Source organism: Uranotaenia lowii, chromosome 1, assembly GCF_029784155.1.
Source record: "Uranotaenia lowii strain MFRU-FL chromosome 1, ASM2978415v1, whole genome shotgun sequence".
Classification (NCBI taxonomy): domain Eukaryota; kingdom Metazoa; phylum Arthropoda; class Insecta; order Diptera; family Culicidae; genus Uranotaenia; species Uranotaenia lowii.
Window position 1 is genome coordinate 197,847,938 of NC_073691.1, and position 21,318 is coordinate 197,869,255.

At 37.2% G+C, this 21,318-nt stretch overlaps 2 protein-coding genes across 2 annotated transcripts; one reads left to right on the plus strand and one right to left on the minus strand.

Moving 5' to 3' along the window:
- The first annotated feature begins 1,076 nt into the window (after nt 1–1,076).
- On the plus strand, nt 1,077–9,771 carry LOC129739595 (omega-amidase NIT2-like). Its single transcript, XM_055731075.1, has 2 exons — nt 1,077–1,805; nt 9,186–9,771. The coding sequence occupies exons 1-2, from the start codon at nt 1,467–1,469 to the stop codon at nt 9,678–9,680; spliced, it is 834 nt and encodes a 277-aa protein (XP_055587050.1). The 5' UTR covers nt 1,077–1,466; the 3' UTR covers nt 9,681–9,771.
- Nucleotides 9,772–10,805: 1,034 nt separating this feature from the next.
- Nucleotides 10,806–17,946, minus strand: LOC129739596 (uncharacterized). Its single transcript, XM_055731076.1, has 4 exons — nt 17,721–17,946; nt 12,315–12,391; nt 11,280–11,478; nt 10,806–11,213 (listed from the first exon to the last, which is right to left on the minus strand). Exons 1-4 carry the CDS (start codon nt 17,830–17,832, stop codon nt 11,098–11,100), a joined length of 504 nt encoding a protein of 167 aa, XP_055587051.1. The 5' UTR covers nt 17,833–17,946; the 3' UTR covers nt 10,806–11,097.
- Nucleotides 17,947–21,318: the final 3,372 nt, after the last annotated feature.

A 21,318-nucleotide genomic window follows, 5' to 3' on the forward strand; every position in this document is an offset into this window, starting at 1 on the left:
AAAGTCATTTTTTGCAGCGGTATAATGTTCAGGGTACGTATTTGGTTCTACAGTGTCAGCTTAAGATGTCCTTACTAAAAACTTTTTACTGATAAGGCCGATAAATTAAGTAACAAACACTAATTACAGTTATTAATCTCTACATAGATTCTGAATTCTAAATTATGAATCTGAATCAGAATTCTGAATCTGAATTCTGAATCTGAATTCTGAATCTGAATTCTGAATCTGAATTCTGAATCTGAATTCTGAATCTGAATTCTGAATCTGAATTCTGAATCTGAATTCTGAATCTGAATTCTGAATCTGAATTCTGAATCTGAATTCTGAATCTGAATTCTGAATCTGAATTCTGAATCTGAATTCTGAATCTGAATTCTGAATCTGAATTCTGAATCTGAATTCTGAATCTGAATTCTGAATGTGAATTCTGAATCTGAATTCTGAATCTGAATTCTGAATCTGAATTCTGAATCTGAATTCTGAATCTGAATTCTGAATCTGAATTCTGAATCTGAATTCTGAATCTGAATTCTGAATCTGAATTCTGAATCTGAATTCTGAATCTGAATTCTGAATCTGAATTCTGAATTCTGAATCTGAATTCTGAATCTGAATTCTGAATCTAAATTCTGAATCTGAATTCTGAATCTGAATTCTGAATCTGAATCTGAATTCTGAAAGAGAGTTCTCGATCGAAGTTATCAACCTGCATTGATCTAATTAGATCCGATATAATCAGACTTTCGGATCAAAATAGCAAAACACAACGGTGAGGAACGATTGCTCGCTCATACCACGTTATTGTTGTCATCGTGGCCGATCAAGCGACGAAGCCCGTCGATCATCGGCCAATCGATCCGTATCAAAACAAACCGTCGCCCGTAGCGTCTATCATCACTTGGTGGCCGCATGCGAAATTCAGTGGCATCCAAACAGAAGCCTGGGGGAAAAAAACTGCATCTTTCTATTTAAAACGAGAGCAACAAAAAATAGCTTCAAACGTGATCACGCCCGATCGATCGATCGGGTTGGATGGCAAACAAAACCAAACCGATTCGTACGTTGGTGGTGGCTTCGTGAATAGATCGACAGTTGTTATGTTGTGATAGCTAGTCAGCCACCCCGGAATCGCGCGGATTCTTTTCTCTCCAGAGTTTTTTTTGTGTGTGATAAGAGCCTGACCGGGATCAGTTCGGGAAGCCGACGCGTTATCAATCCCGTTTAACCTTGTTCGGTTTATGGCACAGCCGGTAACGATCAACCATGCAACAATAGGCGTCGCTAGCCTTGTGGAGGTCATTCGTGGTGAGCGTCTGATCTGAACTAAGGATCCTCCGAATGACCGAAGATCATCTTGAATCTGCCATCTTCGGAGATCGTTGCCAGTTGCCATCGGTTCGTTGACGAGTTGTGAAGTTGATCGGTTGATCCGCGTTCCGAGGTAGAAAGCCGCAGCATCAGCAATGGTGATCAAAATAGCTCTGATTCAGCTGAAGATCTCCGGACCAAAGGAGAAGATCCTCAAGAATGCAGTGGATTTGATCCGGATTGCCAAGAAGGAAAAGTTCGCTAATCTGGTGGTGCTGCCCGAAAGTTTCAACTGTCCGTACAATGAGGCAGATTTCGAGGCAAACGCCGAAGAAATTCCGGCAGGAATGACGAGCCAAGCGCTCAGTCAGGCAGCGAGTGACTTCGGAGTTCACATTGTGGGAGGATCGTTTGTGGAGCTGTGCGATGGGAAACTGTACAACACCTGCACCGTTTGGGGACCGGATGGCGCTCTCGTTGCCAAACACCGGAAGGTTTGTAGCGTCAATTTTATCATTCAGTCCGAGTACGGGCTATTATGCAATACGAATCCGACATAAGAACGGCTACGTTACTACCTGTCGGCTAATTAAAGAAAGACGATCGTAGGAAAATAACACAGGAGATCTGAATCTTTGATCTCATGTTATGAAAATAATTTTGAAAAAAATAAAACTCTGAATACTTGTCTGGAAAATTTTGAGATTTTCCATTTTTTTTTCAACATTTCAACTCTTTCAATCTAAATAACAAAACTTAGCAAAAGTGGAGCGGAGGTTTTTAAAAATCTGACATGTTTCGTTTAAAAAAAAAAACGATTGACAGTGGATTGTAGCCTTCCTTACATTTTGTTAATTATACAATATCATAAACAAATGAGAATTTTTTTAAATTCTGAACCATCAAATTATGGCTAAAGACTTTCTAACGCAGTAAATCCAAAATTATTTGAAAATATAAAAATTCAAAATGGAATATGAGATAAAAGGATTTGAAATTTACCATAATTTTCATCTAAATACCTTTATATGCAACTTGTTGGTGATTTTTGAATTACTGGTTCCTGGAATATCCTGTATGATCCCGTTTTTATTTTATTTTTTAAATAAGTAGAATACTTAAAAATAGTTGCCCATCCATGTGTTTAAAATAATTTAACGATTTCTTCAATTTTGACAATTATGACAATTTTGAACATTTTGTCAATAATTTGAATTTCGTCGTTTTGGCAAATCTAGTTAGGCTGGAACAAATATCAATTTCGTCTTTTTTCAAAACCCCTCCCCCCCCCCCCACCGTCCCTTCGAAATTTCCAAAAAACCCGAAGGGGGAAATAAATAAAGTTTGAAGTATTTTATGTTAATTTCGAGAAAAAAAATTCGAATATCCGAGAGATTAGAAGACCAAAAAACAAATATTGGAGAATGGGAATTTTTAAACCCTTATTATATTGATTTTATTGATTTTTTTTATAAAAAAAATACTTGATTTATAGATTTTATGCAATGATATAGTATGCAATTTTGTTGCATACAATGTTGATCAAATTGAAAAAAATCGACAAAAGTGACAAAATTGACCACTTTGATCAAATTAACAAATTTCACAAAACCAACAAAATTGATATAACTGACAAATCAAAAATAATTGACATGAATGACAACAGTAAATTTTTTCGTTATTGTCATTTTTGTCTTTTTTCATTTTTGTAATTTTGTCATTTTTGTCATTGTTTGATTTTTTTTCCATTTTTGTCATTTTTGTTAACTCTCTCAGTTTTGCCAATATTCTCGGTTTATTAATTTTGATTTTTTTTTTTAATTTTTGACATTTTTTTTTGTAATTTTTGGTCAAATTGACACATTTCTTCAATTTTGTCATTTCTGTTGAATTTAAATTTGTAAATTTAATTATTATTATTATTATTATTATTTCATTTATTCATCGAACATATTTGTTTAAATGAATTCTAATATATGTATATAAAAAACAGATCAGATAGGATTAAATAGACTGGACTGACGAACACGACGAATAAATCGACTAGCTGGTTCATTGAACTGGTGCAGATGTTCAGCGTCCTGGAATACTCGCATCATCGCACTCAATGGCTCATTATAGCCGTAGGATGTTCGGTGGACTCGAGTTGATAGCAACGAGTGAGACCGTAAGGTCCTTAATGGCGCACTAAAGCATATCATTTCCAGCAAGTGTGGTGACTGGACCTCACCGTTCAACACTTTAGCGACGAATGTTGCTTGGTGAATCCTTCAACGGCGTTCCAGTGTTTCAATACCCAAAAGCTGGCAGCGGTTAGGATAAGCGGGAAGATCCTCAGGATGGTGCCATGGCAGATGTCGTAGGGCGAATCTTAGAAAACGCTTTTGTATGCGCTCAATTCGTAGGATCCAACACAGCTGGTAGGGGGCCCAGACGATTGCAGCATGTTCTATTATGGACCGAACGAGTGCACAGTACAGCGACTTCAAGCACAGCGGATCAGTAAATTCTCGTGCTATTTTTGAAATGAAACCAAGTTGTCGATTGGCTTTATTTATGACGGTTGTTCGATGGCTGTTGAACGTGAGCTGTGCATCAAGGGTAACACCTAGATCGTCAACTTCCAATACCCTTTTAAGATGCTGATGATCGATGCTATATTCGTGTAGAATGGGTGATTTTTTTCGATGGAAGGTTATTACATAGCATTTAGGGACACTGACAGATAACTTATTCAGTCTACACCATTCACTAAACCGATCGAGCAGCGATTGGAGGTGAGCACAATCCTCGGAGCATTCTATTGGGACATATATTTTCAAATCATCAGCGTATGCAATCTTAGTTCCATCATCCAAACTGATTATCAGATCGTTGAAAAACAATACAAACAGCAGAGGTCCAAGATTGCTTCCCTGAGGCACCACAGACCGATTTATGAAAGGAAAGGATATGCTGTCACCAAATTTAATCCTGATACACCGATCTATGAGAAAGGATTCCAACCAAACAACCATGTTCTCATGAACACCAAGTTTAGATAGTTTGGCAAGCAATATTCTGTGATCAATCCTGTCAAATGCAGCCTTGATGTCGGTGCAAACAGCATCTACTTGCTTTTTACATTCCATCTGGTTCAGGCAAAACGATGTGTATTGCAAAAGGTTTGTACTCACCGATCTACCAGGCATAAACCCGTGCTGTTCAGCCGCAATATATTGGGATGAAGCTCGTAATAGAGCGCCACTCACGATGATTTCGAAAAATTTAGAACCTGCCGACAAACTAGTAATACTTCGATACTGCTTGACATTTCTTCGGTCACCATTTTTAAATATTGGAACCATAAATGAATTTTTCCATTTTTCAGGAAATTTACGTTGCTGAAGAGATTTGTTGTAGATTCGTGCTAGAGGCATTGAAAGAGCTTCGATGCAGCGGCAGTAAATTACAGCTGGAATTCCATCAGGTCCGGGAGCGAATGAGGCTTTAAATTTCTTCGCGGCATTTACAATTAGCTCTTGGTTAATTTCAAAAATGTTAAGCTCTATTGCATCAACTGGAACATAAGAGTTGGCTACGCTGCACTCAGATTCGGAGGAAACAGTGTCCGAGAAAACCGATCGGAAATGCTCAGCAAATAAATTGCAACAGGTATCTGGAGAGCTAGCAACAGCATCATGGTAAAAAACGGAGGTCGGTAAGGGGCTCGTTTTGCGTTTTGAATTTACGAAAGTCCAAAAACTTCGTGGATTACTGCGTAAACTAGACTGTAAGCGTAAGACGTGGAAATTATACAAGGATTCATTCAGTCTACGGTAAGCAACGCTTGCTGCTTTGAACTGTCGTTGAAAATCCACAGTTCGATTTTTTCTAAGTCTCCGTAGACAAGCATTTTTTTCGCGTCGTAGTTGCCGCAAGGTGGGCGTACTCCAAGCCGGCGACATAGGTGCTTTAAACTTCGGAACGTGCGAATTCAACCAGGTACAGATCAAATTGCAGAACGAATCTGTCATTGCATCAACTGACAAGTCTCCAAAAAATGCATCCCAGTCAACACAGTTCAAGTACTCAATGAGCAACGCAAAGTCCGTCTTTCGGAAATTTAAAGGCCTGTTCCTAGGTACGGAGGTATTTGGAGAACCGTAATTTGTTGACAGAGCAGCGGGTAAATCAAAAACGATGGGCGGATGATGCAAGTCTATCGGTACGAGAATATCGGGAGCATTTCTTATTACGATTTGTTCCTCACAAGAGCCAAAAACGAGATCAAGTATTCGTCCGAGATGATTACTGATAGCGTTGAATTGATTCAGATTGAGCGAATTCATTCCATCTATCAAGGAGCTGGCGGCAGCACTGATCGGTGTAACATTTAAGAGTTTAGCACCTGCATCACTCGCCTCCCACAACAAACGAGGTTGGTTATAATCCCCACATACCACGACGGACTCATCAGCAGAAGCACGGGTGCACAGCTCGCGAACAGTAGCTACGTGGGACTCCAAAATGTGCATACAATTACACTTATCGGGTGGCATGTATATAGCACAAAAATAAACTTTTTCCCGTTGATATTCGCTGCAACACAGACTTGTTCCAAGTCATTTCCGCAATCAGTGGTGACAAAACTGCTCACGTGGTGTGGTTTAACGGCAATCAAAACTCCACCAAAGCTTTTTTTCAAACTATTTCTTGAGCTGTGGTCGCATCGAAAAACAGAGTACCTATTGCTGAATAGTTGGGCAGCATTGATTGAATCCGTCCAGCCAGTTTCGGTCAATATGATGACATCGTAGCTGCAATCGATAGTTGCCAAATAGAAGTCCTCTGTTTTGGTGCGTAGGCCCCGAACGTTTTGGTAATAGCACCAAGCTGTGTCGTTGGGTTGAGTAGACGGAGTCCTGTTCGATGCAAGGCTAGAAGGCAAAAATGCATCACTGGGTGAAGTGCTCGAAGCAGACGAATACTTGCCGTGACATGGCAATTGGAAGCCTCCCTCTGAACCACCTGACCGATCAACGGGACGACTTGTAACAGGAACGGTCGGTCGTTGATGGCCAGAGAAGAGAACTTCCGAATTGGCATGAGAAATAGTGCGTCCCGACGTCCAATTGAAATCTACCGGAGCAGCATCGGTGACCGTATTATCATCGGCAGCAAGCTGCAGCAGAAGGTTGCCATCATCAAATATTGGTTCGTAGTCACGGGCAAAATTGAATACATGCGACTCATACGATACGGGGCTGTAAGGTTGAAATGCGTGACGAGGGGGAAATCTTAACACAGACGAATACTTGCCGTTGCATGGCAATTGGAAGCCTCCCCCTGAAGCACCTGACCGATCAACGGGACGACTTGTAACAGGAACAGTCGGTAGTTGGTGGCCAGAGAAGAGAACTTCCGAATTGGCATAAGAAATGGTGCGCCCCGATGTCCAGTTGAAATTCGACGAGATAGAGCCGGTAGCCGAAATATCATCAGTAGCATGCTGCAGCAATTAATTAAATATGTAAATTTTAACATTATTGGCATTTTTGTGATTTCTGTCACTCTTGTCAATTTTGTAAGTTTTTTTCAATTTTCCTAATTTTGGACATTTTTTTCAAATTTTTGTCAAATTGACCCATTCTGTCAATTTTGTTATTTTTGTTCAATTTTCTCAATTTTTTAAGATAAAAAAACAAAGTTAACATACCTATATGATTGACCAAATTGACAAAATTAACTTCAATGACAAAACTTACGAAATTGACAAAAATGACGACATTGGCAGAATTGAAGAATTTTAAAAATTGATAACATTGACAAGAATGAAAAAAAAGGAAAAAAAAATTGGTTAAAGGCAAACAATTATTCAAAGTTACAAAATTGAAAATTTAAAAAAAAAATACAAAATTGATCACATTGATAAAATTAACAAATTTGAAAAAAACGGCAAAATTTACAAAATTGATAAAACTGATAAAATTAACAAAATTGATATGAATGACGAGAGAGAATTTTGTCGTTATTGTCGTTTTTTTTTTGCATTTTTGTCAATTTAGGATTTTTTGTGATTTTTATTATTTTTGTCATTTCTGTAATTATAGTCATTTTTGCCATTTCTTCCATTTTTGTCATTTTTGCCATTTTTGATTTTTTTCATTTTTGTCAGTTTTGTTATCTCTCTCAGTGTTTTTTTCGATTTATTTTATTTTTGACCATTTTTTCATAAATTTGTAATTTTTGTCAAATTAATCCATTTTGTTAATTTTGTAATTTTTGTTGAATTTTCTTAATTTTTGCAGCTGAAAAACAAAGTTAACATAAATGATCAAATGAATCAAACTGACAAATTCAACATCAATAACAAAACTGACGAACTTGACAAAAACAACGAAATTGACAGTATTGGCCAAAATTTTAAAATTGATAAATTTGACAAAATTGACTGGAATTTAAGAAAAAAAACGATAAAATTGCCAAAAGGCAAAAAAATGTTTCAAGCTACCAAATTGACAAAATTTTTAAAAATTTGACAAAAAGAAAAAAATTGACTATATCGATAAATAAACCAAATTTGGCAAAACCAACAAAATTTATAATACTAACAAAATAAACATAATTCACATAAATGACAAGAGTGAATTTTTGTCATTTTTGTCATTTTCGTCTTTTTTGTCATTTTTGTCATTTTTGTCATTTTTGTCATTTTTGTCATTTTTGTCATTTTTGTCATTTTTGTCATTTTTGTCATTTTTGTCATTTTTGTCATTTTTGTCATTTTTGTCATTTTTGTCATTTTTGTCATTTTTGTCATTTTTGTCATTTTTGTCATTTTTGTCATTTTTGTCATTTTTGTCATTTTTGTCATTTTTGTCATTTTTGTCATTTTTGTCATTTTTGTCATTTTTGTCAGTTTTGTCATTTTTGTCATTTTTGTCATTTTTGTCATTTTTGTCATTTTTGTCACTTTTGTAGTTTTTCATTTTTTTTTTTTTTCGTTTTTGTCATTTATTTCATTTTTGTCATTTTTATCATTTTTGTCGTTTTTGTGTTTTTTGTCATTTTTGTAATTTTTTCTTTTTTGTCGGTTTTGTCGTTTTTGTCATTTTGTAATTTTGTCATTTTGGTCATTTTTTTCATTTTTGTCATTTTTGTAATTTTTTTCGTTTTTGTCATTTATTTTTATTTTTTCAATATTATCATTTTTGTAATGTTTGTCATTTTTGTTATTTTTGTGATTTTTGTAATTTTTGTAAGTTTTGTAATTTTTGGTAATTTTTTCTTTTTTGTTCTTTTTTTAGGTTCAGTAAGTCTTGTGAAATACATTGTGTGGAAAACCTGTAGACCTGTGTTCATTGAAAAGAAAAATTTTAATTTATTAAAAAAAATCAATGTAATTTTTGTTGTTTTTTAAATTTTTTTAAAATTGTTTTGGCTTCAACTTCAAAAGGCAACAAAGGAAAGGAAAGTAAAGGTCTGTAGATTCTAAAGCATGAAGTTTCTCATCTCAAATCCAAATGGATTGTTTGACCATCCTATAACATGGCCTTTTTATTGTTTGAAGAAAGCAATACTACGACAACCACATGATAACTCCTTCAAATGTGGCATTGTACCCAAGAAAATCGCTTATTTTGTACGAGAGCTGAGTAAATGCTGTAAAATATTCTTAAACGCCTCAAAATGCCCTCAAGTAGCCTGAGGCGAGTCAAGAATCCTCGAAAACAAAAAATTGTACTAACAATAGCCGTGAGGGAGATCTGAGAGTATACGATCGATGGATTGTTCTGGCAGAGTTCGATTCTCTGGATGTGACTTTTCAAATGAACGTTCCTTGGACCTTTATTAAGCTGAATCAACCATTTCTTCTGATTCTCATTTCCCAGGTGCACCTGTGTGACACCAAAATTCCCGGTAAGCTGGAAATCAAGGAGTCCAAAGTGTTCACCCGCGGCGAGAGCTACACGACGTTCCAAGTCGGAGAGACCCAGGTTGGGCTGGGGGTTTGCTGGGACATGCGCTTTCCGGAGTTTGCGGCCGCCTACCGGAAGTTGGGTTGCGATCTACTGATCTATCCGGCCGTTTGCGACACCTACACCGGGGAGATGCACTGGGAGCTGCTGGCCCGGGCCCGTGCCCTGGATAATCAGATGTTTGTGGCGTTCTGTTCGCCGGCCCGAGATCCCCACGCCACCATGGTCGCCCATGGACACTCGCTGGTGGTCGATCCGTGGGGCCAGGTGTTGCAGACGGGAACCGAATTTCAGGAGATCATCGTGGCCGATCTGACGCTGAAAACTTTGCCGGAAGCCCGCAGTCAAATCCCGGTCCTGCAACAGAAACGGACCGACCTGTATGAATTGTTGGTGCGGAAGAAGTAAATGGAAAATTTTGTTGCCCGTAATTCGTTACTCTATTATAAGGTCAGGTTTTTTTTGTGATAATGAATAAATACGTACTTTTACACAACTGAAACAAACTTCATTGGTAGAGCATCAAGTGCAATTTTCCTTGCTCTATTTGTTTTGATAGATCTTAAAAATATCTGTCTGGATTGATTGCTACTAAGTTGCGGGAAATTTGATGACACCATCGAACTTGTTAGAGTAGGTTTACTGGTGTTGGGAGAAAGTGGTAGAAATTTTGACACTTTTAGCACATTTTGAAAACTTTACCATGCGAAACATTTCAAGATTTCAAGAAATTTTACAGCACGCGTTGTATTCTCGCATGCTATGATGCAAAAATAGCTATATTTCAATCACATACGGCTGGAATAGAAACAGTGCTATAAAAAAAAATATTATGCATGCAGAAAAAATCCAAAATATGAGCAGTAACAATCGTAGCAGCTTTTCCTACTAGCTACACGTCGCATACGTCGCGACGTTGAAAATAATAACGACGTACCGCAAGTTTCCTAGGAGACCAGGAGCGTGCGATTGATGGCCTAAGGAAAATGTACAGTAAATAACAAAAACAATGTTCGAGTACTACATCGAAATCGCCTACTGGACTGAAAAAAGAAAAACAAACCTGCGAATGACAGAAATCTCGCTAGTAAAAAAGCGTCGCTAGTCCTACTGTCGCTATTCGGTTTGGTGCTATACACATAATACAACGCTCAATGATCATGAAAACATTTTTGCATGGTGAAATTTCCAAAATATGCTACAAGTGTCAAAATTTCTACCATTTTCCCCCAACACGAGTGAACTTGCTCTTATTTATTAGTAATTTCATGATGACCAACGATCACGATCCATTCAGAAGAAAAATATATCATTTTGGGCTCTTTGGGTCAATTATACCCATAACATACATTTTGTAAAACTTCTTCTTAAAAAAAATGAGGGTTTCCTATTGATTTGAAAAAATATGGCATAATGAAGTTCAAATTATACTCTAACGATTGAGATTTTAAAATAAATATTTTTTATATAATTTTTTTAAGTGAGAAACATTTTAAAGTGATAAAAAAAATCTTCAAATCGCATTTTGTTAAGTTTGTTTTTACGATTTTTATTTCGCAATGTTACTTTCAAGTGATGCCATTTTTTTCAACTTTCTGGAAGCTAAAAAATCACTTTAATGTAGAAATACACTCTAAACTTTTTCTACCTAGATTTCCAATATAAAAATCTAATGTATTTGCAGCGTGATGGAATTAGATATTTTATTTTTTTATGACTTTTCGAAGATATCAATCATAGATAACATCTTAAAGTAGGCAGACCATCGTAAAGTGAGAAGACGTTGGGCACAATATCTCAAAAAGGTAGAATGTTATCAACCCGATCACACTTCCAATCCCTTCTTTTCTGGAGTCGTCAATGCAAAGTGAGTTTTGCCGAGTTCCTGTTCCACCGCCCTCAGAGTCCCCTTTAGGATCCACAGCGCAAAGAAGAAGAAGGCTAGAATGAAACAAATGTTAGCTATCGTACAGTCTTCAGTAAAAACTTAACCTCTAGAGTCCATACCGATTGCCAAAGCCATCACAAATGCCATAACGCAAAGGACAATAAACGAGACCGCTTGAACTTCCGCTTTGTTTTTCTCATCATCGTAGGATGAGGCAAACAGGACAAGACCAATTTGAAACAGAACGAGCAGGATCATACCGACTGTGAAGTGAATTTTCAGGTACAGGATGTAAGCTCGAATAAACGAGGCCCGTCGCTGCAGGAGAGTTATGAAAACGAAATGTTCATGTAACAGTCACATTCCAGAAATAGACTGAGTCGATTTGGGGTCGTTTTTTTAATTTCTCAAAACCTGGGGTCTTAAAAGCTTTGTTTCGGTTAAAAACTCATCCATGATTTTTTGCAAAATTTTTAAGTAGCGTTTTCATGAGTAAATTTGAAGTTTTAGGTTTGTATGGGAAAATTAAATATTTTTTACTGAAAAATCAACATAATTTTTGTTTCTTCTGTAGAGTCGAGCCTTCTAATGGTTTTTGTGCCAATTTAAAAAAAATCAAAGGAAATTTTCCGTTGAACAACATTTAGCAGGGGTATGTCTTTCGGCATTGAAAAACAATAAATTAAATTGACATCACTGCTGGTGCCTAGAAAGGTATTGCAAGAAAAGTAGTCATGCAATACCTTGCTGTGCACCCAGCAGTGATGTCAATGGAATTTATTGTTTTTAAATGCCGAAAGACATACCCCTACTAAACAGCTTATAACTTTTTTGCCTAATGAGATACGAAGTTACAATCTTCGACAATGTTGTTCAGCGGAAAATTTTCTTCAGAGAATTTATAAATTGGCACAAAAACCATTAGCAGGCTTGGTTCTACAGAAGAAGCAAAAATTGTGTTGATTTTTCAGTACAAAATATTCAATTTTCCCATACAAAACTCAAAACTTAATTTTACTCGTGTAAACGTTAGTTAAGCATTCTGCAAAAAAAATAATGGATGAGTTTTGAACCAAAACGAAGCTTTTTAGACTACACGGTTTGAGAAATCTAAAAATGACCCCAAATCGACTCAGTATACTAGGGCAACTCACCTGTATTACTCCGGCTAGCAAAACGCCGATGAAAAAGCAACACGTCAAGCCGTTGACAAGCAAGTTTACTCGGTACCCTGAAAATGTAAATGAATGCATCAAATTGAAATAAGTTGTGATAAGAATCAATCCCAGAAGATTTAACGCGAATAATTTTTGAAATAATGAATATATTTTTTACAAAACATACATATACTTCTCTTAAAGTTGATCGATTTTGATCAAATTTGATCACATACTATTCAAAATTTACTATTTTACATAATTTCACCAAGTTTTCAGATGAAAACATAAAATTTGACAAAGTTACAGAGAAATCTCAGTTTTCACTGCTTTTACTAAATCTGTGCTCGCAAAATGTTCTAAAGTCATTAAATGAAGAGTTTGTGAGTGAAAGTTTGCTAAAAAAAATCAACTGTGAGAAACATAACATTCAGTTTAAGTTGGAAGTTTGTGCCCTGTTCTGCGCAGGGCTAGAAGTTGGTGACTTTTTAGTAACTTTGTCACTTTTTTCAGGCTGGTCACTCATAAGTTACTTTTTTCGAAATTGGGTCACTAAAGTCACTATTTTTTTTAAATAATTTCTTTAGCCTATTTTTTTTAGTTATTTCTCCTTTCTTTCCTTTCGAGTCCTGTGGAAATTTACACGACCTAAATTGGGAGAATGGCTCCGGTTCAGTAAAGGAAGATTATTGTTTTGTTTTGCTTTGATGTATAACTCTTGAACATTAATTAATAAAAATTTTAATTTTAACAAAAATCGTTTTTACCTTAGAAAATATGTATTTTTTTGTTAATTTGTGACATTTTATCAACGTTTTGGCATTCGTGTCAAGAAAAAAAAGTGTTATTAATAAATTTATTACTTAAAATATTTCCTAAAGAGACACTCTTACAACATGTTTAACCAGAATTTGAAGTATTATGATTTTTAAAGCTTGAGTTTGTTAAAATATGATTCTAAAATTAATTTTAAAATATCAATCAAAATCTGTACAGTGTACTTCATCACATGGCAGGAAACTTCCATGCTATTAAAGCTCTTGTTTGTATTGAATGAAAGGTAAACTTGTGAAAAGTGACTCAATTGAATCGAAAATATCAGATATTTCACTTCTAAGTTCCTTTATTTCTAGACATTTTGGAAACATTTGAAAGATTGGTAGATACCTACATAGATATCAATTTAAGATTTCAAAACATATTTGAAATTTTCGATAACTTTCAGTAATTCCTGTACCTTTTTAGAGGTTGACTGATATATTTTCTAAAATATTCCAAGAAATCTCTGAGGTGTTTCTTGGATCTGTTATTTTGTTGTTGTTGTTGTTGTTGAACCTCATTTTTTTAATAAATATTTCTATTGATTGATATATGAATCGTGCGATAAAGTCTGCAGTGGATCTCTTTGGAAATGTTTCATTTTTGAAGGTAAATTCTCTTTGAGTAAGTTTGAAATTCGAAAATTTTTATTCTACCTTTTTTTGTGTTATTATCTTGAATCTTAAGTCAATTTTTCGCTAAGCTTTTTTTAATCATTGTCAATTTTCTGTCAACATTTTGTCGTTTATCTATTTTCAATCTTTTATCATTATTTTGTCACTTTTTCAGGAGGACCTTCTTATTTTTAATTTTATGAAATCTCTCTCCGAGATGCCGCAAATAAGCTGGGAGTCGTCTACAATAAGGTTGCCAGATTGCCCGGTTTTATCCGGGTTTCCCCGGATATTTCATACAAAATTTGGGAACAGTCCGGCCCGGCCCGGTTGCCCGGATTTATTCACTTTATTTGGCAAATAAAACAGAAAAAACAAATAGTATTTTATAAATTGATAAATTATGCCTAAAAAGGGAAATTTTTGAGCAAGTTTTATAAAAATAAATCATGAAAGGTTTTTTGGAAGCCTCTTATACGACTTAAATTCTGTCGATGTACTTTGATGAAAAAACTTTTTTTTCAATATTTTTTTTCTTGATATTAGTTGAATAATTTTCGGGTTTTGACTAAATCTGCCCGGATATTGCCCATATTTCGGTCGTCAATTTTGAAATCTAGTGCCTGGATTTGGCCAGGTTTTTATAAAAAAATTGCCCGGATTTGTCCGGCCCGGATAGGTACTGAAAAAATTCTGGCAACCTTAGTCTACAACTGTGCATCGAGCCAAAAAAACGAGCCGGACTATCGACTTACAAGAAGGTAGTGACCCCAAATCGCGATGATAAACAAAATACGACGGCCAAAGCGCGATCCCGGAGGCTGTACACGACTATGCTGACGAAGTTTGACTGCGTGGTAATGGACGACGAAACCTACGTCAAAGCCGACTACAAGCAGCTTCCGGGACATGAATTTTATACGGCAAAAGGAAGGGGAAAGGTAGCAGATATTATCAAGCACATGAAACTGTCAAAGTTCGCGAAGAAATATCTGGCTTGGCAAGCCATCTGTACCTTTAGCCTGAAATGGAGCATTTTCATAGCTTCCGGTACTGTCAACCAAAAAATTTACGTGAAAGAGTGTTTGAATAAACGTCTGCTGCCTTTCCTGAAGAAACACGGTTGTTCCGTACTGTTTTGGCCGGATTTGGCATCTTGTCATTACGGTAAAAAGGCCATGGAGTGGTACGCCGCCAACAACGTGCAGGTGGTTCCCAAGGACAAGAACCCTCCCAACACGCCAGAGCTCCGACCAATTGAGAAATACTGGGCTTTTGTCAAGCGGAACCTAAAGAAGACCAAAAAAAAAATGCCAAGGACGAGCAGCAGTTCAAGGCAAACTGGCTTTCTGCGGCGAAGAAGGTGGACAAGGTGGCTGTACAAAATCTGATGGCAGGGGTTAAGCAATTCGGATTTGGAAAAGCGGAAGCCTAACTGAATATTTTTCCTGAATTTTATACTAATTAAACTTGAAAAAGAAATTTAATTTGATTTTTTAAATAAACAATTTCACCGATTTACACGCGTTTTCCCTTGATCAAATTTTGACCGTATCACCCTTTATGTCACATGCTCGATTATGTTGTATAGTCGGATTATGTCACATGATCGATTATTTTGCATGATTGTATTATGTCACATGGTCCGATTATCTTGCATGATCGAGTGATGTCACATGGTCGATTATGTTGCATTGTCAGATTATGTCACATGATCGATTATGTTGCATGGTTGGATTATGTCACATTGTCGATTATATTGCATGGTTGAATTATGTCACATGGTCGGATTATGTTACATGATCTAATTATGTTGCATGGTTCGATTTATCAAATAGACTGATCATAATGCTTGCTCAGATTATGTCTTGTGATAATATTATGTCACATGGTTAAATTCTGTGATATGTTGAAATTTGACAAAGTCAGACATTGCCATTTTGACACTGTCATATGTGAATCATTACGTGAATATTTACACCATAAGTTTACTTATTCTATACAAGCTATACGTTGACAAGAAAATGTGAGCTAAATTACTACCTCCTCAACTCTTTTTTTTTCAAAATATCTCCACACTACTGGTTCAAATATTTTGCGCCCGATTTGACCACCGTATTTTGTTTATTTCATCGGTGGGCAGCTTTTTACCTTGTAGGAATGAAGTCAGGCAAGTTTATTAGTCAGCTAGACGAACCAGTCAGAAAAAAATCTTCTTATCACTTAGCCCATTTAAATTTTCGGTTTGCGCTTGATAAAACCTCTCACCTTCCTTACCTTAATGGATTCAAATTAAAGCTTACTGATAGATCCTCTAGGACTCCTTAAATGATTTACCATATGAACTTGGATTGAATAGTTGATTTCAACTTGTTTTTGGATCTCTCACTGAGACTTTTTTGGTTTTTTTTTCGATCCTACAATTTGTCTATGAGCTTTGTATTGGACACTAACTTAAAAACCACTTGACAAATTGTTGCCAAATTTTGCACTCGTTTTCACAAAAGAATGAAAGTTTCATCAATTTCCATCCATGCATTCAAAACTTATGCACAAAACGAAGTGTTGCATTTTTTTTCGAAAACGCTCCTTGTTTCGAAAAACTAGTAAGAAAATATCAAATTTACTTGGTTTTTTTCGAAGGCTTTTTGTTTTTGTTTTCTTATTTCCGAGGAAACGATGACGTCAGAAAGCATCATCCCAGCTGAGTTGAATGGCAGTTGCGCGGCATTCACTGGTAATGAACAGTCTTGGTCAAGCCAAGCAAGAGGTTATCTACATTCGCCTTTTCCCGTGACTTTCATCCGCAAGGATGAGGCAAAATGCTTATATTTAAACCTATCTGATTTATGATTGATGCAATAAAAATGTGAATTCGTTACTGCAAACTCAACCCATAATTTTCGATGCCGTTATAAATTTCAATTTTAACCGTGGAATTAGGTGAAAAACTTAGAGAATATGGTCGATGAAACTGAACAGCATTCGTAAATTACTTTGGTGTTTCTTGGAATAAACAAGGATTTTTCTCAATTTCCCAATGCTTTATCCGTCTCATATAGATAGAATATTCAAAAATTTGAAAATTGTCTCAAAAAAAAAAAAAAACAATTAAACCAAAGCAATCGAAAGATTCCCTTTAATTCAATCACGGTATAAGAAAAGTTCAGATACCGGTATTTCGATAGCAACTTACTGTGTATTTTCTTCAGCGTCTTCGATTCGAAAATGCTCACTGAAGAAGATAGTTAGTTGCTATCGAATTATTTATCCAAGTAGGCTTACAATACATATTAGAGGAGAAACAACATTTCGCGATTTGAAAAACCAATAAATGCAAAAAATGTGTTGTTTATGAAAGGGGCGGCCACCTCTCAACAATCGATCCAAACTTCAAACAACTCTTGATTACTCGATCTACCCGATGCTTCATTTGATAGTATTGAAAATCGATCACCCAATTTGCTATTTGCAAGCTCCAGAATAGCTTCATAATGGTTTTTATTTTTTACTACTACTACACAGCTTAAAATTTACTAATTCAAACAATAATATTTTTGATGTAGTCAAAACAGACACAAGCTACCCTAATCAAATATACCAGGTATACCAGTATACCAGTGAATGGGGAATGTCAGGGGTGTATCATTTTACCTGTACACTTTCACGGACAAACTCAAGTTTTAACCCCACGATCTATTCTTTCTCTCTCCCAATTTGGTTCAAAACGATCAATCCACAAAGCAAAACACTCAAATGATACCAATACAAGCCATGTGCGAGGCATATCTTAATTTGGCAGAGCCGCTGATTGTTTGGAGTTCGCTTTTAGATTTTGCAAAGATCCAGCTGTGTGTTAATTTTTTTTACAGACAGCTTTAAGCTGTTAGCTTGGATTTCGCAAGCGTGACTAAAAAACGGGGGTTTTGCGATCGCAGAATTTCCGGGAACGCTACAGCTGCATACTTACCGATGCCTAAATGAGTGTCCATAAGTCCGAGAAGGACAGATCGCAGCGCCCCAACGAATCCCAACCCACAATAAACATAGGCCCAGGAGAAGAACGTTTTGTTGGAAACCATTTTGATCGGAAGTTGACTAATGAGTTACAATCTACAACTTTTTTTTTGGTGGCGTAGAGGTCAAGTCGATGTAGAATCGTAAACCGATTCGAACGAAGCCGGCACAACAACTGCGGGATTTCGCTCTTTGGATTTCTGGTTTTACCGCCTTCTTTGATTAAATTTTAAAACCGACCAGGAGTGAGCGAGCAGCGATCTTTGCTCGATCGAGAATCGAGAGCATGTTTCTTTTTTTCTCTTGGCAAATTTGAGTGCATTTTCATTCGTTGAGCAAGAGAACGGTTCAATCGGTAATAGAATAAACAAAGAGTAAAAGCAAATATTGCATGTAATTGCATCGGATTACACGATGTTGTTAGATTTGTGATTACACATTTGTGCTTATATAAAGGGAAGAAATTTATCAAGGGTAAACATGCAAACCAACGAATGAGTGAAATATTTATCAGTTTCAGATATATGTAAACATGCCTCAAGTTTTACAAAAAACATCGATGATTGTTCAATACTTTGGAGGCAATGATGAAAATAGAGTTCGGTTTCAGAAAAATTAGATTTCAAGCTCACAACACAGCTTTTGAGAAACAAACGCATCGACATTAATTGAGGTTTTTACGTATAAATATTTACCATAGTTATAAACGTTGGCAATAGATAGCACTACTTTACCACTTTTTGAAAATCAAAATTTTAATCAGAGTAGCCGTTTGCTTTGTTTATCTTTCCATGACAACCAGAAACTCTTTCGAAAGTAATCCCGGATTGGTTGAAACCCTTGAAACGTAAGTTGATTCATCTTTAAAGTACATATTTCAAAAAGTTATTTATAGTTTTATAGTTTATGTTTCAAGAGTAATCTGTACAAATAGCCGATAATCAATACCGAACTGTGATGAAAAGAAAGTCAACTGTGATAATCAGCTGGCGTTGCTACGAATGTCAGCGATTTACAGCTATTTTTATATTGTGAATTTAAATGAAATTTTTAGAAACGTCCCTGGTGAACCTGGTCCCCGGACATCTGAAGTAAAATTTAGTGCTGGCGCGTTAATAAGAAGAGCACCCACTAAATTGACATAAGAGAAAATCCTGCAGCAACGAGGCATCACAATCACAGATCGTAATCGTAAAAAAAACGGTTTGTTATTGGTGCTACACGAGGCTGAATTGCCGAAAAATGTATGAGCTATTGTTAAATTCCCACCAAATTAGATATTTCTAATTCGACAATTTATGTTGTGTCTCTGAGCTTTTATCCTGTCTTGACAATATTCTAAAAGGATCACGAAAAAGAGTCTTGGTCAACGGTTGACACAGTAATAAATACAATCCAATTTCAACAAATTTGCCCTGAGGCCTTCTGGATGGTTTTTCTTCTTCTGTTATGTTGATATCAAGTTTCTGGGATCTCCAGAGCACCTTTTTTCTCAACCAGGACACTTTCTTATTCCTGGATTTGTTGTTATTTGATCTTCCAGTAGCTGATCGAGGCTGGGCGTCATCGTTGATGTGGCCCACGCGTGCGATGGGCTGATCTCCAAGGAAGTATTCCGCAGTCAAAGGCTGCCGCTTACGAGAAAAACTGATGACTGCACATTTACTACGATTCCATGGCAAGCAGTTGATGTCGCACCAATGAGCCAGAATAGCAAAGTTTTGGGCAGTCAAGGAGTGAAGGCAGTTCGTTGAAATAGATTAGAAAAATAATCGGTCCCAAATGACTACCTTGTGGCACACCGAAGGAGGCAGAGAACTGCCTGGAAAAGGTATCTTCCGTTCGAACAGTCAATTTGCGTCCAGTCGACAAACTGCGAAACCAGCCAAGTAAATTACCACCGAACCCTTAGCGTCAAAGTTTCCTTAAGGCAATTTTGAGATTCACCTTGTCGAACGCAGCTGACACATCGGTGTCGATGGCATCAGTTTGAGATTTTCCAGCCAAAGTTTCATGCACAAAAGAAGCGAACGTCAGAAAGTTGCTTGTCGTGTAGCGTTTGGACATCAATCCGTGTTAATCATTAGAAATGTTCTTCTTGCAAAACGAGAAAATGGAATCCAGGACCACAAATTCAAATAGTTAGGCTATTGAACATAAGGCTGAGATTCCCCAGTTGTTATTGATTGACTTCTCGTCTATCCCCTTTTCTGTGGGCCAGAAATAAATGAACCTCCTTCCACAGTAGGAGAAAGGTACCTCTGTCCAGCGAAGCTTGAAAGATAAGCTGATCTAAAGTCAACAAAACAGACATGAAACTTTTTAGAAAAGATGCTGGTATCCCGACCGTTCAATGAAAAGCCCACCTACCTACCTAAGGGTCCGGCGCCGATTGATCGACGCATAGGGCTGAGATCAAAGATCTCCACGGCCAGCGTCTTCACTTGCTGCCAGTCAAGGTTCTCGTCAACTGTGCGGATTTCAGCGGCTAGATTTCGCCGCCACGAGCTTTTGGGCCTGCCTCTTCTTCGATGCCCATCTGGATTCCAGTCAAGCGCCTCTCTGCAAATCTCGTTTTCATCTCTTCGCAGCGTGTGCCCAATCCATCTCCACTTACGTTCCCGAATCTCGATTTCTAGCGCCCTTTGATGACACCGGCGATGAAGTTCAACGTTTGAGATCCAATTGCCAGGCCACCAAGCGCGGATGATGTTCCGCAGGCAGCGATTCACAAAAACTTGCAGTTTTCGCGTCGTCACAGCATATGTGCACCAAGTTTCACAGCCGTACAGCAATACGGATTTGACGTTTGAGTTGAAGATTCGGATCTTAGTTCGTAGAGAGATCTGGCATGAGCGCCAGATGTTACAGAGACTCGCAAACGCAAATCGGGCTTTTCTGATCCGGGTTTCGATGTCCTTCTTCGTACCACCATCAGGCGTAATCTGGTTACCAAGATACTGGAAGCACTCCACTGTCTCAACCTGTTGTCCAACTACCACGAAGTTGGAACGGTTTTCTTTGTTGATTTCCATCGACTTGGTCTTTCCGACATTGATTTTGAGACCTGCTGTCTTGGAGCTTTCGGTGAGGTCGTCGAGTTTGCTCTGCAAGTCTTGTTGTGTTTGGGCGAGCAAAACAATATCGTCTGCCAGGTCAAGGTCGTTCAGTTGCTCAATTGCTGAAGGATTCCACGGCAATCCTCGGTTTGGTCTACAGTCAAACGATCCAGTCAAGATCTCATCCATTACGATGAGAAAAAGCAGCGGTGACAAAATACATCCTTGTCTCACTCCAGCAGTTACCGGGATTGGTTCGGACAAGACACCGTCGTGCAAGACCTTGCACGAAAATGCCTCGTACTGTGCTTTGATGAGATGGACTAGTTTCTCTGGGACCCCTCGTCGCCTTAGAGCCGCCCAGATGTTTTCATGGTTAAGTCGGTCGAATGCTTTTTCGAAATCAACGAACACCAGCAGAAGAGAGTCCTGGAATTCGTTGATTTGTTCCAGTATGATTCGTAGCGTTGTGATGTGGTCCACACATGATCG

Bases quoted from the DNA above. Each gene is read 5' to 3' on its own strand.
- LOC129739595 (XM_055731075.1), top strand. From the start codon at position 1,467: ATGGTGATCAAAATAGCTCTGATTCAGCTGAAGATCTCCGGACCAAAG. The intron at 1,806-9,185 runs GTTTGTAGCGTC...CTCATTTCCCAG, and splicing joins TCGTTGCCAAACACCGGAAG to GTGCACCTGTGTGACACCAA.
- LOC129739596 (XM_055731076.1), bottom strand. From the start codon at position 17,832: ATGGTTTCCAACAAAACGTTCTTCTCCTGGGCCTATGTTTATTGTGGG. The intron at 12,392-17,720 runs GTAAGTATGCAG...TTACATTTTCAG, and splicing joins GGACACTCATTTAGGCATCG to GGTACCGAGTAAACTTGCTT. The intron at 11,479-12,314 runs GTGAGTTGCCCT...ACTCTCCTGCAG, and splicing joins TGCTAGCCGGAGTAATACAG to CGACGGGCCTCGTTTATTCG.